We start from the raw sequence: 15,524 nt of genomic DNA, 5'->3' as shown, positions 1-15,524 counted from the left end.
CCTGATTGCGACTTTCATGTGGCACAAGAAACACTGATGAGCCACAACAGTAAAAGCTAACATACGTGTGTTTAATTGCTTTCAGTACTGGAATCCTAAAAAAAAAAAAAAAGCCCTTTTAACCAAGAGAATGACTGACTATGACATGACTTTAGACTTTTTATATATACAACAATGTAGGAAAATATACAATTTAAATGATGGAAACAAAACTTACACCACAATTCATCGTTTTCCACAAAATTTCAGTTATACTTTATGTCAAGAGAAAATGTACACAATTTTCTTATTACCCCAAATGTAGCTGCTTCCCTGAGACATGTTGCATCATACAAACCACACAGCTATATCATTACGCACTTTCCTCAAACTGTGTTGTTTAAGTTGGTAAGTAATCTCACATTATGTGGTTTCTGACACTGAGAGACATACTGCTCTCTGAAAGAATGGACTCAAGTATGAGGCATAGCTAAAAACAGCAGTATGAGCTACAGTTGTGGTCAGAAGTTTACATTTACGTACGATGGACATGAATGTCATGCCAATGTTGGGCTTTCAGTGACTTCTTTAAACTGTGGCAGAATGAGTGCATAGTTTTGGGTTCTGAGGCACAACATACAGTTAGTTTTAATTATACACATTGGGTCACAAATATACATAAAGCCTGCCTAATAATTGGTCAAATATCACATTTGGTCCACATCAACAAGCAGTTTGGCCACTCATCCTGGTAAAATTGGTAGAGTTCATATTAAACCTGTTTCCTGGCACACCTGCCTGCTGCAAATCAACATATTTCCCAAACAATTGAGCTCAGGACTTTGGTAGAGCCTTAATGTTGGCTCGCTTTATCTATTCCACAACCACTTTTGATGTGTGTTTGGGGTGTCCACCGCTTCCATACCTAACAGTTGGTACAGTGGGGCTGAATGTTTTTTTTGTTTTTTTTAACCTCACCTTTACTCCCCACTGGGGCCAAACATCTCAAATCTCTGTTTCATTCTGACCATCAAACATCCCTACAGAATAATCCCTACAGGATAGTTGCCATTTAAGTTGTTTGGCTGTAGATAGTGTAGATACTGCCTTGGTGGTTCTTGGGTTGTTTCTGACCACCTGAACCAATTTCCTCTCAGCTGAGGGTGACAGTTTGGGACTTCTTCCAGACCTTGGCAAAGTCCCAATAATGTTTTCTTATGCACAATTGTTTTAACGGATGCTCTTGAAATCTGCAGTTGTTTAGAAATGGCTTAGAAATGGATATTCCTGACTTGTGAAAAACTGCGACCATCCTTCTCAGAGCTGCACCAAGCTCCTTTCCCATTGCATCTCAACATTAGTGTATGAGGGCTGCCAAACAAACCCTACCGCTGAGGCTATTAGCTGTGGCCAATCATGATCACTAACAGGAAGTAAAGAGGCATTGGCAAATTCAGACAATATAATTTTTAGCACCACTAAATTAATAATCTAAGTAGGTGTATGTATAAAAAGGTTTGATCCTCTAGCTGCAATCCTATCCTAGTAATTTCAGAAAACCAAAAACATCAAATTTAACATTTGTTTTTCCCCCCTACTAAAGATGTATGCTGTACAGTCATTCTGCCCCAGAAAGACTACAGTTCAAGGAAATCACTATAAGTTTAATATCGCCATGACATTCATGGCCAAGATGCATGGCCGAGTCATTTGGGGTATAGGTGCAAAGAGAAAGTTTATGTACAATAGATTTTTTTGTCAGTTTACTCAGCTACTTTTCATTTTACATCATGGTCTGTTGCTCTTCTTGGCCTCCTAGAAATAAATATTTTTTTTGTTCCTCTTTAAAATGTTTTCTTGGTCTTTCCCCGTCCACCTCTCCCAGCTCTCCCGCCTCTCCCAGCTCTCCCGCCTCTTCTGCCTCTCCCTCTTGTCTGTCCCTCAAATACAGACCGCGCAGTGATCATTGCAGCTCCATAGCTGTTCTCGCGTTCATCCTCCGAACTGGAGCTGCTGCTGCTTGACTCCGCCTTCGAGGGCTTGCTCTTTGATGCCATAGGCTGTTTTTCCTCCTTAAGCCCGCCCACATTTGCAGGCCACTCCTCCTCTCCAATCTGCTCCTCCAGACTGTTGCCGCAGATATCTGAACCGATGAAACCTCCTCCGAATGATGCTGCAGGCACAACGTCTGTTTCCCCCTCTTTGGCTTTTCCCTTCTTGCCCTTCTTAACTGGAGACATTTCTTCTTCATCTTCGTCGCTTCCCTCTTCATCATCCACTCCTTCACGCTCTTTCCTCTTCATGCAGGTGACGGCTCTGCGCAGGCGCTGGCTGCGGATGGCCTGCTTCTCCTGCTGCTCCAGACGGAAGAAGGAGTCGATGCGCAACTGTGTCTGTACACAAAAACAAAAACAACAGAACAAAAGCGTGTTACCACCTGCTGAGATAAAATGGCTGTATAGGGTTAGGAGAAGGATTATTATTTTAAGTGCTGAATCAAGATCGGCCTTTTTTTGCCTTTATTGATAGCGAGTAGGACTAGATGATATAACCAAAGTCATATATGGGAATGTCTTCCCAGCCATTACATAGATTTGTTCAAATCCACCAGCAGAACAATTGCTTTACCTTAATGAAGCACTGATTAGCCAAACTAGTGCTATTAGATGATACTACAGATAATACTGGGTCTCCTTGAAGCATTATGAAATCTTTTAACCTTCTACTCTAAGCTTGGCATGCTGCTAACTGCACTACGTAACACTGGGGAAGCTGGCAGGTCAATGCTTACTATGAGCAGAAACACTACCATGAATGTGAGTCCCACAACTTAACAATTCAGCCAAAGCACTCAATTAATATATTTTTTATGCATTCCCCCTGAATAAGGTGCCCCTGTTCATGTAAACTGCGGAGAGCTGGGTCACATTTGTGTAAAATCATGTACTAGTACTCTACTGCCTGTGTGCACATGCTTCTGTATCTCTCAACTTGTCAATATGGGTGTCTCTCTGCTGGGAAAGCCTCGGAGCAAACCATACCATTATCACCCAATGTTTGAAAATGCTTAATGGGGACACACTGACACACAAAATTACTACTTCATCATACTGCTTAATTAAATAGTTTTTAAAATATTTTTGAAATAAACTTAAACTTTTGCCCATTACCGTATATATTGTAAGGCATTTACAATTACCATGGAGCACCTTTGAAAAAGTCCTAAAAGATATATTTTGGAATAAAATGGCTGTGGTTAAATGTATGTATGCATGCACCAGTATGCAACAAGTACAGTGAATTTAAAGTCAACATAAACTGACTTGATTTTTTACTTTGCATAATTTTAACACTTGCTGTTGTGAGTGAATGGCTGAGTGAAGTTCTCACTCCCACTTTAACACATCAGAGGTGCACATCATGAGCAAGTGTAGAGAAGAACCAACTGTTCAGGATTTTGCTGCTAAAACTGTATTAAGAGTCGGAAAAGCATCATAAGTGTCTATGCCAGTGTTTATCAACCCTGGTCCTGGAGGCACCCTGCCTCATTCACTACTTTCCCTTCCCCAACGAATCAGTTAATGAACAAGTTCTTACAGAGCTGCAACGATGTGAGTCCACTAATGTGTGTAGGGCAGTGTGCCTCCAGGACCAGGGTTGACAAACACTGGTCTATGCAGTATGATGAGCTGTTATACCTGCTGAGTGTTGAGTTGTTTGAGGACTGGTTGCAGCGTCTCTTCTGTCTTCTTACTGCTCCAACCAAAACGGCTATAACAAAACTTAGGGCTAGTTAAGAAAGACACTTTCTCACTCGACACACAGCTTAATATATACTATACTATATGGCCGAAAGTTTCCAAAATGTCCCCTTTCTGCTGATGTAACTGTTTCCACTCTGGTGGAATGCTTTCCATTAGCTTAGTGAATATTGCTGTGAGGCTTTGATTGGTTTCTGCCACAGGAACATTACTGAGGTCAGGTACAACGGTTGGATGTTTGGTTCTGGATGACAAACAACACTCCACCTCAACCCAAAGGTGGGGTGCATGGGCATGGTGACCTTAGGCTCATGTGAGGCTGCTCCAGAGCATCATGCTCTATTAGCAGCACTGTTTCAGTAGTGGTTGCCTTAATCCATCTGAAATCACTATAGGAAGAAGAGGTGTCCAAAAACGTGTACATAAATTTACATAAATCAATGAGAATCATGACAGTTTGAGGAAAACATGGAATTACTGCCACGTCATTGCCACATGTACCAGCAAGGCCATATTTGAAGGATATTCTTTGATTAGATCTAGCTGCAGACGGCCCCAGCTGAAGGAGCCCTCCGACTGGTCGACAGCAGGTTGTAGATAAGCATGGGAGACAGCAGGGTTAGGGAACCCAGCATGCAGCTTCAGGTTTCTCAGCTTCTTCTTGACTTTGGTGTCCTTAGGATTAGAGACCAGCTTCTTCTTCTCTTGAGCCTCAGTCCACCACTTGCTGTGGCGGCCAGAAGAGAAGAGTGTTATTGCTACTACACAATACCAGCATAATTATTCCAGTCCACGTTAGTATATTATATACATACACCAGGGTTTGTCAACCCTGGTTCTCGAGGCACCCTGCACTCAGCACTAAAATGTGCAGGGCAGGGTGCCTCCAGGACCAGAACTGAGAAGCACTGATATAGATTACCATTTAAAAGTTTGGTTCATCTATTTATAAACTAATCAACAGATGTTTTACTCAATATTAGAAGTATTATAAACAATATAAATCTACAGACAATGTCTTTTAAGCATAACTTATAGTCAACTTATAGATCTTCAGTTATAGATAGATAGATAGATAGATAGATCACTTTATTTATCCCACAGGGAAAGTCAGTTTTTACAGCAGCAAAATCAAACAAGAGAGCAGCATGATAGAGGCATAAAAGCATAAAAGTGTAAAAGTGATTGTAGTGCAGTAATAATTACATTAATATAATGTAATATACAGAATGAATTATGTGTAATGTAACAGTGCAGTAACAGTAACTACATTAATATAATGTAGTGATGTAAGGCATCCTGGGGTATCATTACATTACAGTATAGAGTTTTAAAGTGGCAGTGCAGATGACAGAGCTGTGTGGCAGTACATACTGATGAACAGAATAGTGTCCGATTGAGAAACAGCGGGACTGTTCTATTAGTACACTCAGTGCACAATAATGTCCCGGCACAGTGACGAGGCGTTGTACAGCGAGATCGCTGTTGGGAGAAACGATCTCCTGTACCGTTCCTTACTGCTGCGGAGCTGAAGGAGCCTGTTACTGAAAGTGCTCCGCTGCTTGACCAGTAGATCATGGAGGGGGTGGGAAGTGTTCTCCAGAATGGCAGTGAGTTTGCTCAGAGTCCTCCTTTCTACAACCACCTCAAAGCCTTCCAGAGAGCAGCCCAGGACTGATCCAGCTTCCCTGATCAGTTTGTTGAGCTTTCTGGCATCTCCACTCCTGATGCTGCCTCCCCAGCAGATTGCAGCAAAAAAGACAGCACTAGCAACAACAGACTGGTAGAAGGTCTCCAGCATATTGCTGCACACATTAAAGGACCTGAGCTTCCTCAGAAAGTAGAGTCTGCTCATCCCCTTCCTGTACACAGCCTCTGTGTTGGCCTTCCAGTCCAGTTTGCTGTCCAGGAGGACACCCAGGTATTTATAGGTGTCTACCCGCTCCACATCCTGACCCGTGATGGTAATGGGACCGGTCGTGGTCCTCTTCCTCCTGAAGTCCACCACCATTTCCTTGGTCTTGGCCACATTGAGAATCAGGTGATTCCTCTCACTCCACACGACATACCGATGATCTTATGCAGATGTGTTACGCATATTGAAAATGAATGTAGCCAGTCTAACAATCAACCCATCTTAATCTCAATTATCTGTGAAACAGCCAAACTGCTCTAGGCCTCAAACAGAGATCAGGAGCAGCAACAAAGTGCCCTACCTGAATTGAGTGAGGGGTTCCATTCCAGGTCCAGGGAACTCATTGAGTATCTCCATGCCGGTTACATATCCAACTCCGGGGATGCCCTCAGTGTAATCACTGCCCAGCAGATATGCCAGGTTGATCATCTTGGTCCTGTCTAGTCCTACAGAGGGATGATGGTATACATAAAAATATACATTCCACAATCCAGTGACTTTAAGAGAATACAGACCATGCATCGCACACTTTCCTCAAACTGTGTCCAGGTGCTAACTAATCACAATCACAATGGCTTTTGTGATTTCTGACTTGATACCTCCAAAAATAAGCCAAACCAATCAGCTTTGGCAAGTGTAGTACTTAAAGCAGCATTATGTGAGAACTGGTATTTTTCAGGCAGGACACTGATGAATGGACACTACAGAATGAAGCAGTTGTGTTCGTTCACACAGTGGCTCAAGTTCATTAGTCCAATAGTTCATCCTCACCTAGCTGGTTCTGAATGTCCACGTACTGGTAGTGCTCCACATATTTGTTGTTGCTGAAGAAGTTTTTAAAGACGTGGCGTCCTCCAAACAGCCAGACGTCACTGTCGTCAGTGATGGTGCCATATGTCTGGTCAGTTCGGTCCAGCGCTGCACACTGAGCTTCAGCTTCCATAGGTGCTACCAGAAAGGGCACACCAAACAACCGCAGCAGCTCCTACAGAAAGAAAAAAAAGGTTACAATACAAATACAACAACAACAGTTCTGCCATTTGATTCTTTGTTGTGGTTGTCGGCTCATCATGTGCCGAATTTCGGCATTGGTTACAGCCAAACATTTCAGTGCATGACCATCTAAGTTAATAATCAAGTATACACCACATGGTCCAAAAAATTTGATTCTGGCTATTATATTTCATAGCAGTCTGTTGACTTGGCTGTAAAGGCAATGTGCAATATCAGGCGGTAAGCAGTAAACAAGGTAATAGAACCTGTCTGGAAAGGGTTACAAGGCAATTGCTAAGGGTCTGGGACTCCAGCAAACCACAGTGAGAGCCATTATCCACAAATGGAGACACTTTGGAATGGCGATGGCTCTGGGACTCTCCTGGGAGTGGATGGCCCGCCAAAATTTCACCAAGGGCGCACTGACGACATCCAGGAGGTCACAAAAGAAGCCAGATGAACACATAAAGAACTGTAGGCCTCACTTGCCTGCGTTAAGGTCAATGTACATGAATCCACAATAGGAACGACACTTCTCAACCTTGATTCTTGGTTCTGGTTGTTGGCCCATTATGTTGTGAATTTCTGCTTTGGTTACAGCCAACACTTTTCATTCCAGTGCATAACTGCCACATCTTTTTCAGGCTCTGCACGATCCTTGCCAAAGCATACAGCTTTTATTTCAACTAAATAATCAAGTAAACAACATTTGGTTAAAAAAAAAAGTCCAGGATTCGTCTTCTTTGGTCCTAGCTATTATATTTCACAGCAGTCCGTTATAACATATCTCTCAACTTTAGGCTGTTATGTCAATGTCGGCAGCGTACAACATCAGGCAGTAAGCAGTAAACAAGGCTTTGAGTTTCCATCAGCAGCTTGTTATCAGGCACAAGGAGTTAAAATGGAAGCCAACATTACGACTTTTTAGACTCTTTGTGATAGAGGTTCGCACGCCCTGCCAGCTAGAGCATATTTGAAATACATTAGCACCTGTTGCGGCCATTAACCCCCCCCAATCACCCAGCCACTTGCAACCACGCACACACTAGAGCTAGATATCAATATCAACACCAGGAAAAATAAATAAACCTGACTGAGAGCTATCAAACACCAAATAAGGCATGCAATTAATTAAGGCACACTGAGAGAATGAACCAGAACAACATGAACAAATCTCATGACATACAGTGCTGTGAAAAAGTATTTGCCCCTTCTCGAATTCTTAGATTTTTCGTCACATTTAATCACAAAAGTTTCAAATCATCCAATTTATTTTAATATAAAACAACGACAACATGCGTAAACCCACATGCAGCTTTTAAATTAGCATTTCATTTATTAAAAACAATGATTATTCAAAACCTAGAGCACCCATGTGAAAAGATAATTGCCCCATAAGCCTAATAAGTGGTTGTGCCACTCTTGGCACATGGTTCTAGGTTCTGGTTGTTGCCCCATGCATCATGCGCCGAATTTCGGCTTTGGTTACAGCCAACAATTTTTATTTCTGGCCATCCTTCTCAGGCTCTGTACAATCCTCGCCAAAGCATACAGCTTTACACAAAAGCAACAAGTGCAATGATACATTTGTGCTAACTTGTGATCAGTCTTTTCCATCACTGTGGAGGAATTCTGGCCCACTCTTCTTTGTTGACTGTTCTTCAATAATTGTCAATAATTTGCCTACATTGGAGGATTTTTGAGCAAAACTGCCTGTTTAAGGACTTTCACAGCACTGTACGTACATATGAAGTTTACATTGAAAGTACATGGATTTGTCTAAATGTGACGTGTTTGTGTGAAAGTTGTTTAAACTACGCCTGCCTTAATTTGTAATTATATTACTACAAAATGAGCAGCTTTGTCATGAAAACTGTTTTAACTGCCTTGCCATGGCTGATGTGTTTCCATGCAGAATTAGAACACCACAGGTAACCCTGATCTTGTGAGATTTGCGCAAATCCAGTGTGTTCACTGCCCTCACCTGGCTCTCCTGGCACATCTGTCCTGTAACTGTAGCAGCACTGCGCTGTTGTTGCTGCTGCTGCTCATGTAGACTGCTCTGCTCTGCCTGCAGATCCCTCTCCAGCTGCACCAGCTCCTCCTGCAGGATACACACATAAGTTTGTTAGTTGTGTAGCTGTGTAATCTGACTGAATTAAGGGTAGATCATATATTTTATTAAATATGTTGCCACTGTCATGCAAAAAAACTTTCTTACCTTTCAATGGAAGTTAACATAAAATGATTCCATTCCAAGCCATTTTGGAGTATTAGTATTGGTTCAATTATAATTACATTTTGACACAATGTAAAGAAGACCTGCCAGATTCACAATATATCAAAAATGGAATGATTTTTGCATGACAGTGAGAACGAATGATGCCCTAATTTCTTAGGATGCTACCAGCACTTGGGCAACTTTGCCTTTTTGATTGCAGAAGGCCATCACATCATACTTCAGTCACATGGGCCAACGCAAATGTCACTGCTCAGGGATTCTGATTGGTATAGTGTGCTGTTTTGCTCTGATGGGGAGCAGATTTTCTCTGCACTATAGAAACCACAACAGCTATCTATGCAGTTCATATGCTTTTGCCCATAGTTGGACATCAATAATGCTTTTGCTGAAACAATAAAAGGTACCGTGTCAATATTGTCCCATTCACTGGAAGCAGGGACTGTTGAGGCTTCTTGTGAAAACTCAGTTCCTTGCTGCTCCATGGAAAGGTGGAGACTTCTCTCACTTGAATCTTCCTCTTTGGTCTCCTCGTCCCTTGTCCCCTCTTCCTCGTCCTGCTTATTCACATCTAGCTCCGTAGCCTGACTTGGGGACTGTTCTTCAGTTTTGGTTACTGAGTCATCGAGTTCAGACACCTCCTCATTTTCTGAGACCTCAATGAAATCCTCTGTCAGAAAAAGACACTTCAGTGTGAAATTTAGTAACAGAATACAAACAGACGCTCCCCATTAATAGCCACAGAAACAAAAAGGAATCTAGACTTTAATATTTTATTTGACTCATTAATACACTAAATGTCGAAATGTTTGTGGACACTTCTCTTAATGAATGCATACCGCTACTTTGCGTTGCACACACTGCTGACACAGATGTTCAAATGCACACACAGCTTGTCTAGTCCCTATAGAAAAGTACTGCCAACAGAATAGGACTCTCTGGAACAGATAGACATGGACCTATTGGTACCAGGCCTAACGCCAAGCATGGGCTAGAAGGGTAAAAAGCCACACAGCTTTTGGGATGAGTTGGGGAGTTGTGGATGAGGTGGGGTGGTGATTATCCAACATCCTGCCCTCACTAACCCTCTTGTAGTTGAATGTAAGGACAGTAGAGACAGTTACACCAACAAAAGCAGGCTAAAATATTTTTAAACCCTTTAGTTCAGACAATAAATAAATAAAACAATAAATGAGCAGGTGTCCCAAAACTTTTGTCCATATTGTGTATTCATTAATTGATATTCCATGTGTCAGCTACTATAATGTCTTTAACTCTTAACTTTTCTTGTGTCACTTAGTCCATTTAATATGTGAAAACTGTTCAGGCTTTCATACCTTCAGAGCTGCTGTTCTCCTCCTCACTCTTTATCATGCTTTGCCCATTTCCCTCCACCTTCGCCTCACTTATGTTAACATCTGAAGACACCTTCTCATCTGAAAAGTGAAAATCTGCTCTTCGGGCATCTCCTAGACTACCTTTCTTTTCCTCTTCCCTGCATTCTTCCCCTGGACTCAACACAGCAGATCTGAAAGCCTTGCTTCTCATTCCAACCACTTTCTCTATTTCTTCCCCTTCAGAGCTGGGTGAATGACCCAGCGGCTCCATGTGTTGACTGCTACTTTCACCCAAGGATCTCTGAATGGCCAGCAAGGTTTGTGGAGAAACTCCACCTCCACCTTCTTCCTGGGCCTCAGACAAAATGTTTGCTGTGCTTTGCCCCCCATCCTCATCTTCATCAGAGCTGGTGAGTATGAAACACTTCTTCTGTTGAGTTTTTTCCTTATTAGATCCTGTGTCGCCCTCCTCAATCATGGCTCTTTGAATGGTTTCTAGAGTGCGAGGGGATACCCCCCCATTTTCATCTTGAGAACTTGTTGTTCTGCTTCTCTGGACAGCCTTCTTGGTGACCTCTTCATCTTCGTCAGAGCTGGTGACTATGACATATTTCCTCTGTTGAGTTTTCTCATCTTTAGATCCTGTGTCACCCTCCTCAATCATGGCTCTTTGAATGGCTTCTAGAGTGCGAGGGGACACATCTCCATTGTCATCTTGAGAACTTGTTGTTTTGCTTCTTGAGACAGTTTTCTTGGAGACCCCTTCATCTTCATCAGAGCTAGTGTCCATCATGGCTGCCTGAATGGCTTGAAGGGTTCGTGGTGAAGGGGGAGCTCCATCTGATGGTTCGACAGTGGGTGCTGGTTTTGGATTTGTAGATGAAGAAGATGGAAAAGGAGAGTCATTTGCCTCACGGATGTCATCCGATACTGGCCGCCAAAGGGGCTCAGGCCTTCCCTTGGGCTTCCCTTGTCTTGACCACGGACCACTAGACCATGGATTTGCAGCTGGCTGGTTTTCAGGACCTTTTACAGCCTTTTGGGCCCCTGTAGATGTACAGCAAAGTTAATGAGCTGATTAGTTCATTATTTGCATCAAGTGTGTTGGGAGCAGGCAAAGCACTGCAATGTGGCTTGATGGGTCATAGCTGATGTAGCGGTGCAAGAGGGAGCTACACAATATTAGGCAGGTGGTTTTAATGTTATGGCTGATCAATGTAAGGAGGCATTGGACAGACGTTTATATTTAGCTGATATTTCAAATTGATATTTGATGATGTATTTATTGAGCAGAATGTGTAGTTGATGCTGGGAAATATTACATTTTCTGAAATGCAGTGTTAGGAGTCTTGCCCAAGGACTCTTATTGGTGTAGTGCAGCATACTCACACAGCCTATCCCACATGGTGTGGTAGCACACTGACAGGTATGTGCACACCAACTACTCTCCAGATCACATAAGCTTGACGTAGTTTGATCAATACAGGTCTTGGCTTAATTTTTACATCTTGTGAAAAAATGTCTAGATTTGTTTTTATCCAACAATCCCCAAAAAGTGATGAACAGCAGTGTTCTGACCTTTGATTAGGATATAGTGTGAGGAGTCCTCAGAGACGAGGCGCTGGGTCTCAACGCTGTGTTCTTTGCCCTGACTGTACTGCTCCTCTATGGCTCCACAGCTCCGCTGGCTCATCTCCTTCTCTACTCCCTCCAGACGCTGGTTCAGTTTATTCCGCTGCAGCAGCCCTGCCAGCTGGTATTGAGAGAAGTCCCTTGACTTCTGCAGAGAGAGCAAGGCCAAAGTTAGCATTAGAGCCAGTACTAGGGAGCATGTATGCCATTATTCAGAAGTATGGAATAACCTGAATATCACTACTTGTTATTAAGCTACACTTTGTAGACATATTGTGATTTGGAAACTAGAAGATATTGTTTTGGGATGAGCGATGATATTGAAATAGTCGATATCAGCACATAATCGCTTTAAACAATTACACTAATCAGCCATAATATTAAAATATTATCATATGGTACAATATTTTTATTATATTATTATTTTATTTGACCATATTTTACAATACTAATTATAATGAAGTAAACGAAAATATCTTGCTCAATGTCGAAGGGTGGAAAATATATAGGTATATTAGTTATTGAAGTTGATATGTTAAAAGCTGAAGAAATGGGCAAACATAAGGATATGAGCAACTCTGATAAGAGCCAAAACACCAGGTTCTGTGGGGGTGTTCCTAGTATTAAGTCAGTACCTACCAAAAGTGGCCCAAGGCTAGGCAACTGGTGAACTGGCAACAGGCTTATACAGGGTCATGGGTGCCCATGATGTGTCTCACAACTTACAGGACTCAAAGAATCTGCTGCTTGGCGCCACTCTTGGTGCGTAGTTATTTTAGTGGCACAGGAGAGAGCTATACAATATTAGACCGTAGTTTTAAAGTCATGGCTGAGTGGACAGATGTTTGTCAATATAGTCATATAGTTATGACTATAACTGTGTAATGCTCAATCGGTTGTCATATTTGGATGCCAGCAGTACCTCAGGTGGTTTGTGGTACATAGTGCGTCTTCTCTTGGCAAACTCCTTCATCTCTTTCAGGATCTCATGTTTAATCTCTGGTGATAAGAGGGAAAACTCCTCCGAGTTTATGTCTACGGAATTGGGATCGGCATAGAACTCGTCCTGCAAAGACAATTCATCATATACACAATATTGGACAAGAGAAGGTCATTATTATACTAAACCAGTTTCCAGGACTTTCATCAATCAGACTAGATTTCACTGCTTAGTCTTACCTGAATTTGGAGAAAAGCTTCTGGCACCTCTTCCCTTTCTCGGTCCATTTCATCATCAGAGCTAAGATGAAGTGAGAGTTATAATGCATTAAAGTTAAAGGAGCAGTTTGGTGAAAAAACAAATAAACATGATTTATTACTTTCTATAGATGCAGTCGATTTGCCAGGAAATGTTGGGTACATGTCGTTTGTTTCTTTAGTTTACAACGGGATATGCTAAGCTAACACTATAAACTAAAGTATACTGAATATGTATTTTTATATTATATGCATGGCATTAAGCTGACATGCTTATCTAGAGCAACTTACAAGGTTGCCCCCCACATGGCCAATGTAAAGTTAGGAGTCTTGCCCAAGAACCCCTATTGGTGTAGCACAGCATAGTCACCCAGACCACTGTCAAACCCCAGCCTCCTATGTGGTGTGGTAGCTCACTGGCATATAGTGGTGTTATCCGCTGCGCCACACCAACCACACAAAGTAAGTCATAACGTGGTGTAAACCACATCGGCTCAGGATAGGGCTTTGATAGGCCTGAGAGATTTTTTTTGTGGTATGTATTTACAGAGGTGAGATTGGTGACAGTCCAGTAGTTGTTAGCAATGTTAGCTTAGCATCTTCAAATTCAGGGAAAGAGGGAGCTACACAACGGACCAGTGTTTTCTTACCTACTGCCCTCTTTCTCCTCTACAGGAGGCAGTGCTGGCAAAACATACATGTCATCTTCCTCGTCCCTTCGCACTGAGGATATACTGGGAATTGTCTCCTGACTGCAAAAAAAAAAAAAAAAAGAAGAAGAAAAACACAAAGAGATGCGTAAATTCTCCAGCCAAATATATTAATTATTAATAATTTGGGGTATTTTTCTTTTTTTTGTATTATAGTTTAATATTTCTGTCAACAAGAAATGACAAGAAATGTCTGCATTGAGAATTGATCTACACTTTTGAACAAGGAAGTATTTTACACACTTGTTAGTGCATGAGACAGACATTTGTTCTACATCCTGACCTTTGGTTTCCCAGTGCAGCTTTGATAGCCTGCCTCTTCAGGAATGTCTTCAGGAGTTTCTCATTGGTCTGCTTGGATTCGCGAACCATCTCCTCCTTCCTTTGTCTCCTGATGGCCTGCGGGACAACCACTTAACCAGTAGTAACTAGTGCTTACTTCAGGAGCCGGTTGTATTCAAGTTTAAATGTTGTAAAGATAGAACATATGAGCTTCCCAAGTACTGGCTCTACAAGTACTAGCACTAAACGAACTAGTAGAGCATTACCCAGCACGGTCATTACTGATCATACAGTAGATTGGTATAAACGCCATCAGTGTTTCTGTTGGTGTGACTGGTAAAGACCTACCCTGAAACATGCTGGAATGCCACAACAAAGGCATTTGCCGCAGGAGATGCTGGGCTAACCTTGCTAGCAAACCCTAAAGCTAGATTAGGTCTCAACTCACTCAAAACGTGAGGAGGATTAGAGGTGTACGTAAGGTGGATTAGAACATGCTTCGACTAAACTCAGTCTGCAAAAACAAAAAGAAATGTCGCATTTATTTTTTTTAGCTGAACGATGGAGCAAACATTTTGAGTAACACTTCTAGTGCAGCCTAAATGTTAGGTTTAGCAATGTTATTTTTCTAGATTGTTTTTTTTATGTGTACAAAACTTTTAAACCTTTTTAATCTGAAAGATTTGAAATAAAAAAAATAGGTTAAATTGGTGACAGTCCAAGTTTAGTGTTTGTTAGCAGCATTAGCCTAGCATCTCCGATTGTAAACTAAAGAAGTACAAAGATGCTCTGGAAAAAAAATAAGAGACCACCCTACATGATCAGTTTCTCTGGTTTTACTATTTACAGGCAATGTGTTTAGGGAAATTAACATGTGCGTTGTATTTCATAAACCGGACAACATTTTCCCTAAATTACAAATAAAAATATTACTATTTAGAGCATTTATTTGTATTTATTATGACAACTGCTCAAATAATACAAAGAAGTTATTATAATAATTATAATGCAAAGAAGTTATTTTTTCAATGTGAACTACACAGTACTAATATTTGAACTTTGAGAGTATTCAAAAATCACTGTGGTGAAATAACTTTGACTGCTAATCACAGCTTTCCTATCTTGGCAGGCTCTCCACTAGTCTTTCGGTCACTAGTCTGCACATTTAGGTAACCCAGCTTTGTTTGATGAAATGGCTGGAATAAAATAGCTGCCACACACGTAGAGATGCAAATTTAAGAAAAATAATTAAGTGGTCTCTTCATTTTGTACAGAGCTGTATCTTGGCTAAGTAATAAATTCTGTTCATTTGATTTTTTCGCTGAGCTTTAACACCACTTCAAAACAATCAAAAGCATTTCTGAAGCACTCGTGGCAATAAATCTGTCATTGACACAGCAGTTAAGCTTAATACTGGGCATAATCCTTGTCTAGGAAACCAGCCCATAGTTTAATGTTATATATAGAATAGAAAAATAA

The 15,524-nt window shown here is 41.5% G+C and overlaps 1 protein-coding gene across 1 annotated transcript in view; it reads right to left on the bottom strand.

Annotated features, from left to right (window-relative positions):
- Nucleotides 1–146: 146 nt before the first annotated feature.
- Nucleotides 147–15,524, bottom strand: part of ercc5 (excision repair cross-complementation group 5) — a 17,444-nt gene continuing 2,066 nt past the window's right edge. Inside the window, exons 3-15 of the mRNA XM_072657731.1 lie at nucleotides 14,047–14,162; nucleotides 13,704–13,805; nucleotides 13,036–13,096; nucleotides 12,779–12,922; nucleotides 11,803–12,004; nucleotides 10,225–11,271; nucleotides 9,295–9,557; nucleotides 8,633–8,752; nucleotides 6,427–6,640; nucleotides 5,957–6,101; nucleotides 4,242–4,467; nucleotides 3,678–3,761; nucleotides 147–2,372 (exon numbers count right to left, since the gene is read on the bottom strand). Of these exons, the coding sequence (XP_072513832.1) occupies nucleotides 1,824–2,372; nucleotides 3,678–3,761; nucleotides 4,242–4,467; nucleotides 5,957–6,101; nucleotides 6,427–6,640; nucleotides 8,633–8,752; nucleotides 9,295–9,557; nucleotides 10,225–11,271; nucleotides 11,803–12,004; nucleotides 12,779–12,922; nucleotides 13,036–13,096; nucleotides 13,704–13,805; nucleotides 14,047–14,162 (3,273 nt within the window). The 3' untranslated portion in view covers nucleotides 147–1,823. The remainder of the gene's footprint in view (nucleotides 2,373–3,677; nucleotides 3,762–4,241; nucleotides 4,468–5,956; nucleotides 6,102–6,426; nucleotides 6,641–8,632; nucleotides 8,753–9,294; nucleotides 9,558–10,224; nucleotides 11,272–11,802; nucleotides 12,005–12,778; nucleotides 12,923–13,035; nucleotides 13,097–13,703; nucleotides 13,806–14,046; nucleotides 14,163–15,524) is intronic.

The sequence above is a fragment of the Salminus brasiliensis genome, chromosome 15 (genome assembly GCF_030463535.1).
Source record: "Salminus brasiliensis chromosome 15, fSalBra1.hap2, whole genome shotgun sequence".
NCBI lineage: Eukaryota > Metazoa > Chordata > Actinopteri > Characiformes > Bryconidae > Salminus > Salminus brasiliensis.
The sequence above is the reverse complement of the archived record's forward strand: the minus strand, read 5'-3'. Positions and strand labels throughout refer to the sequence as shown.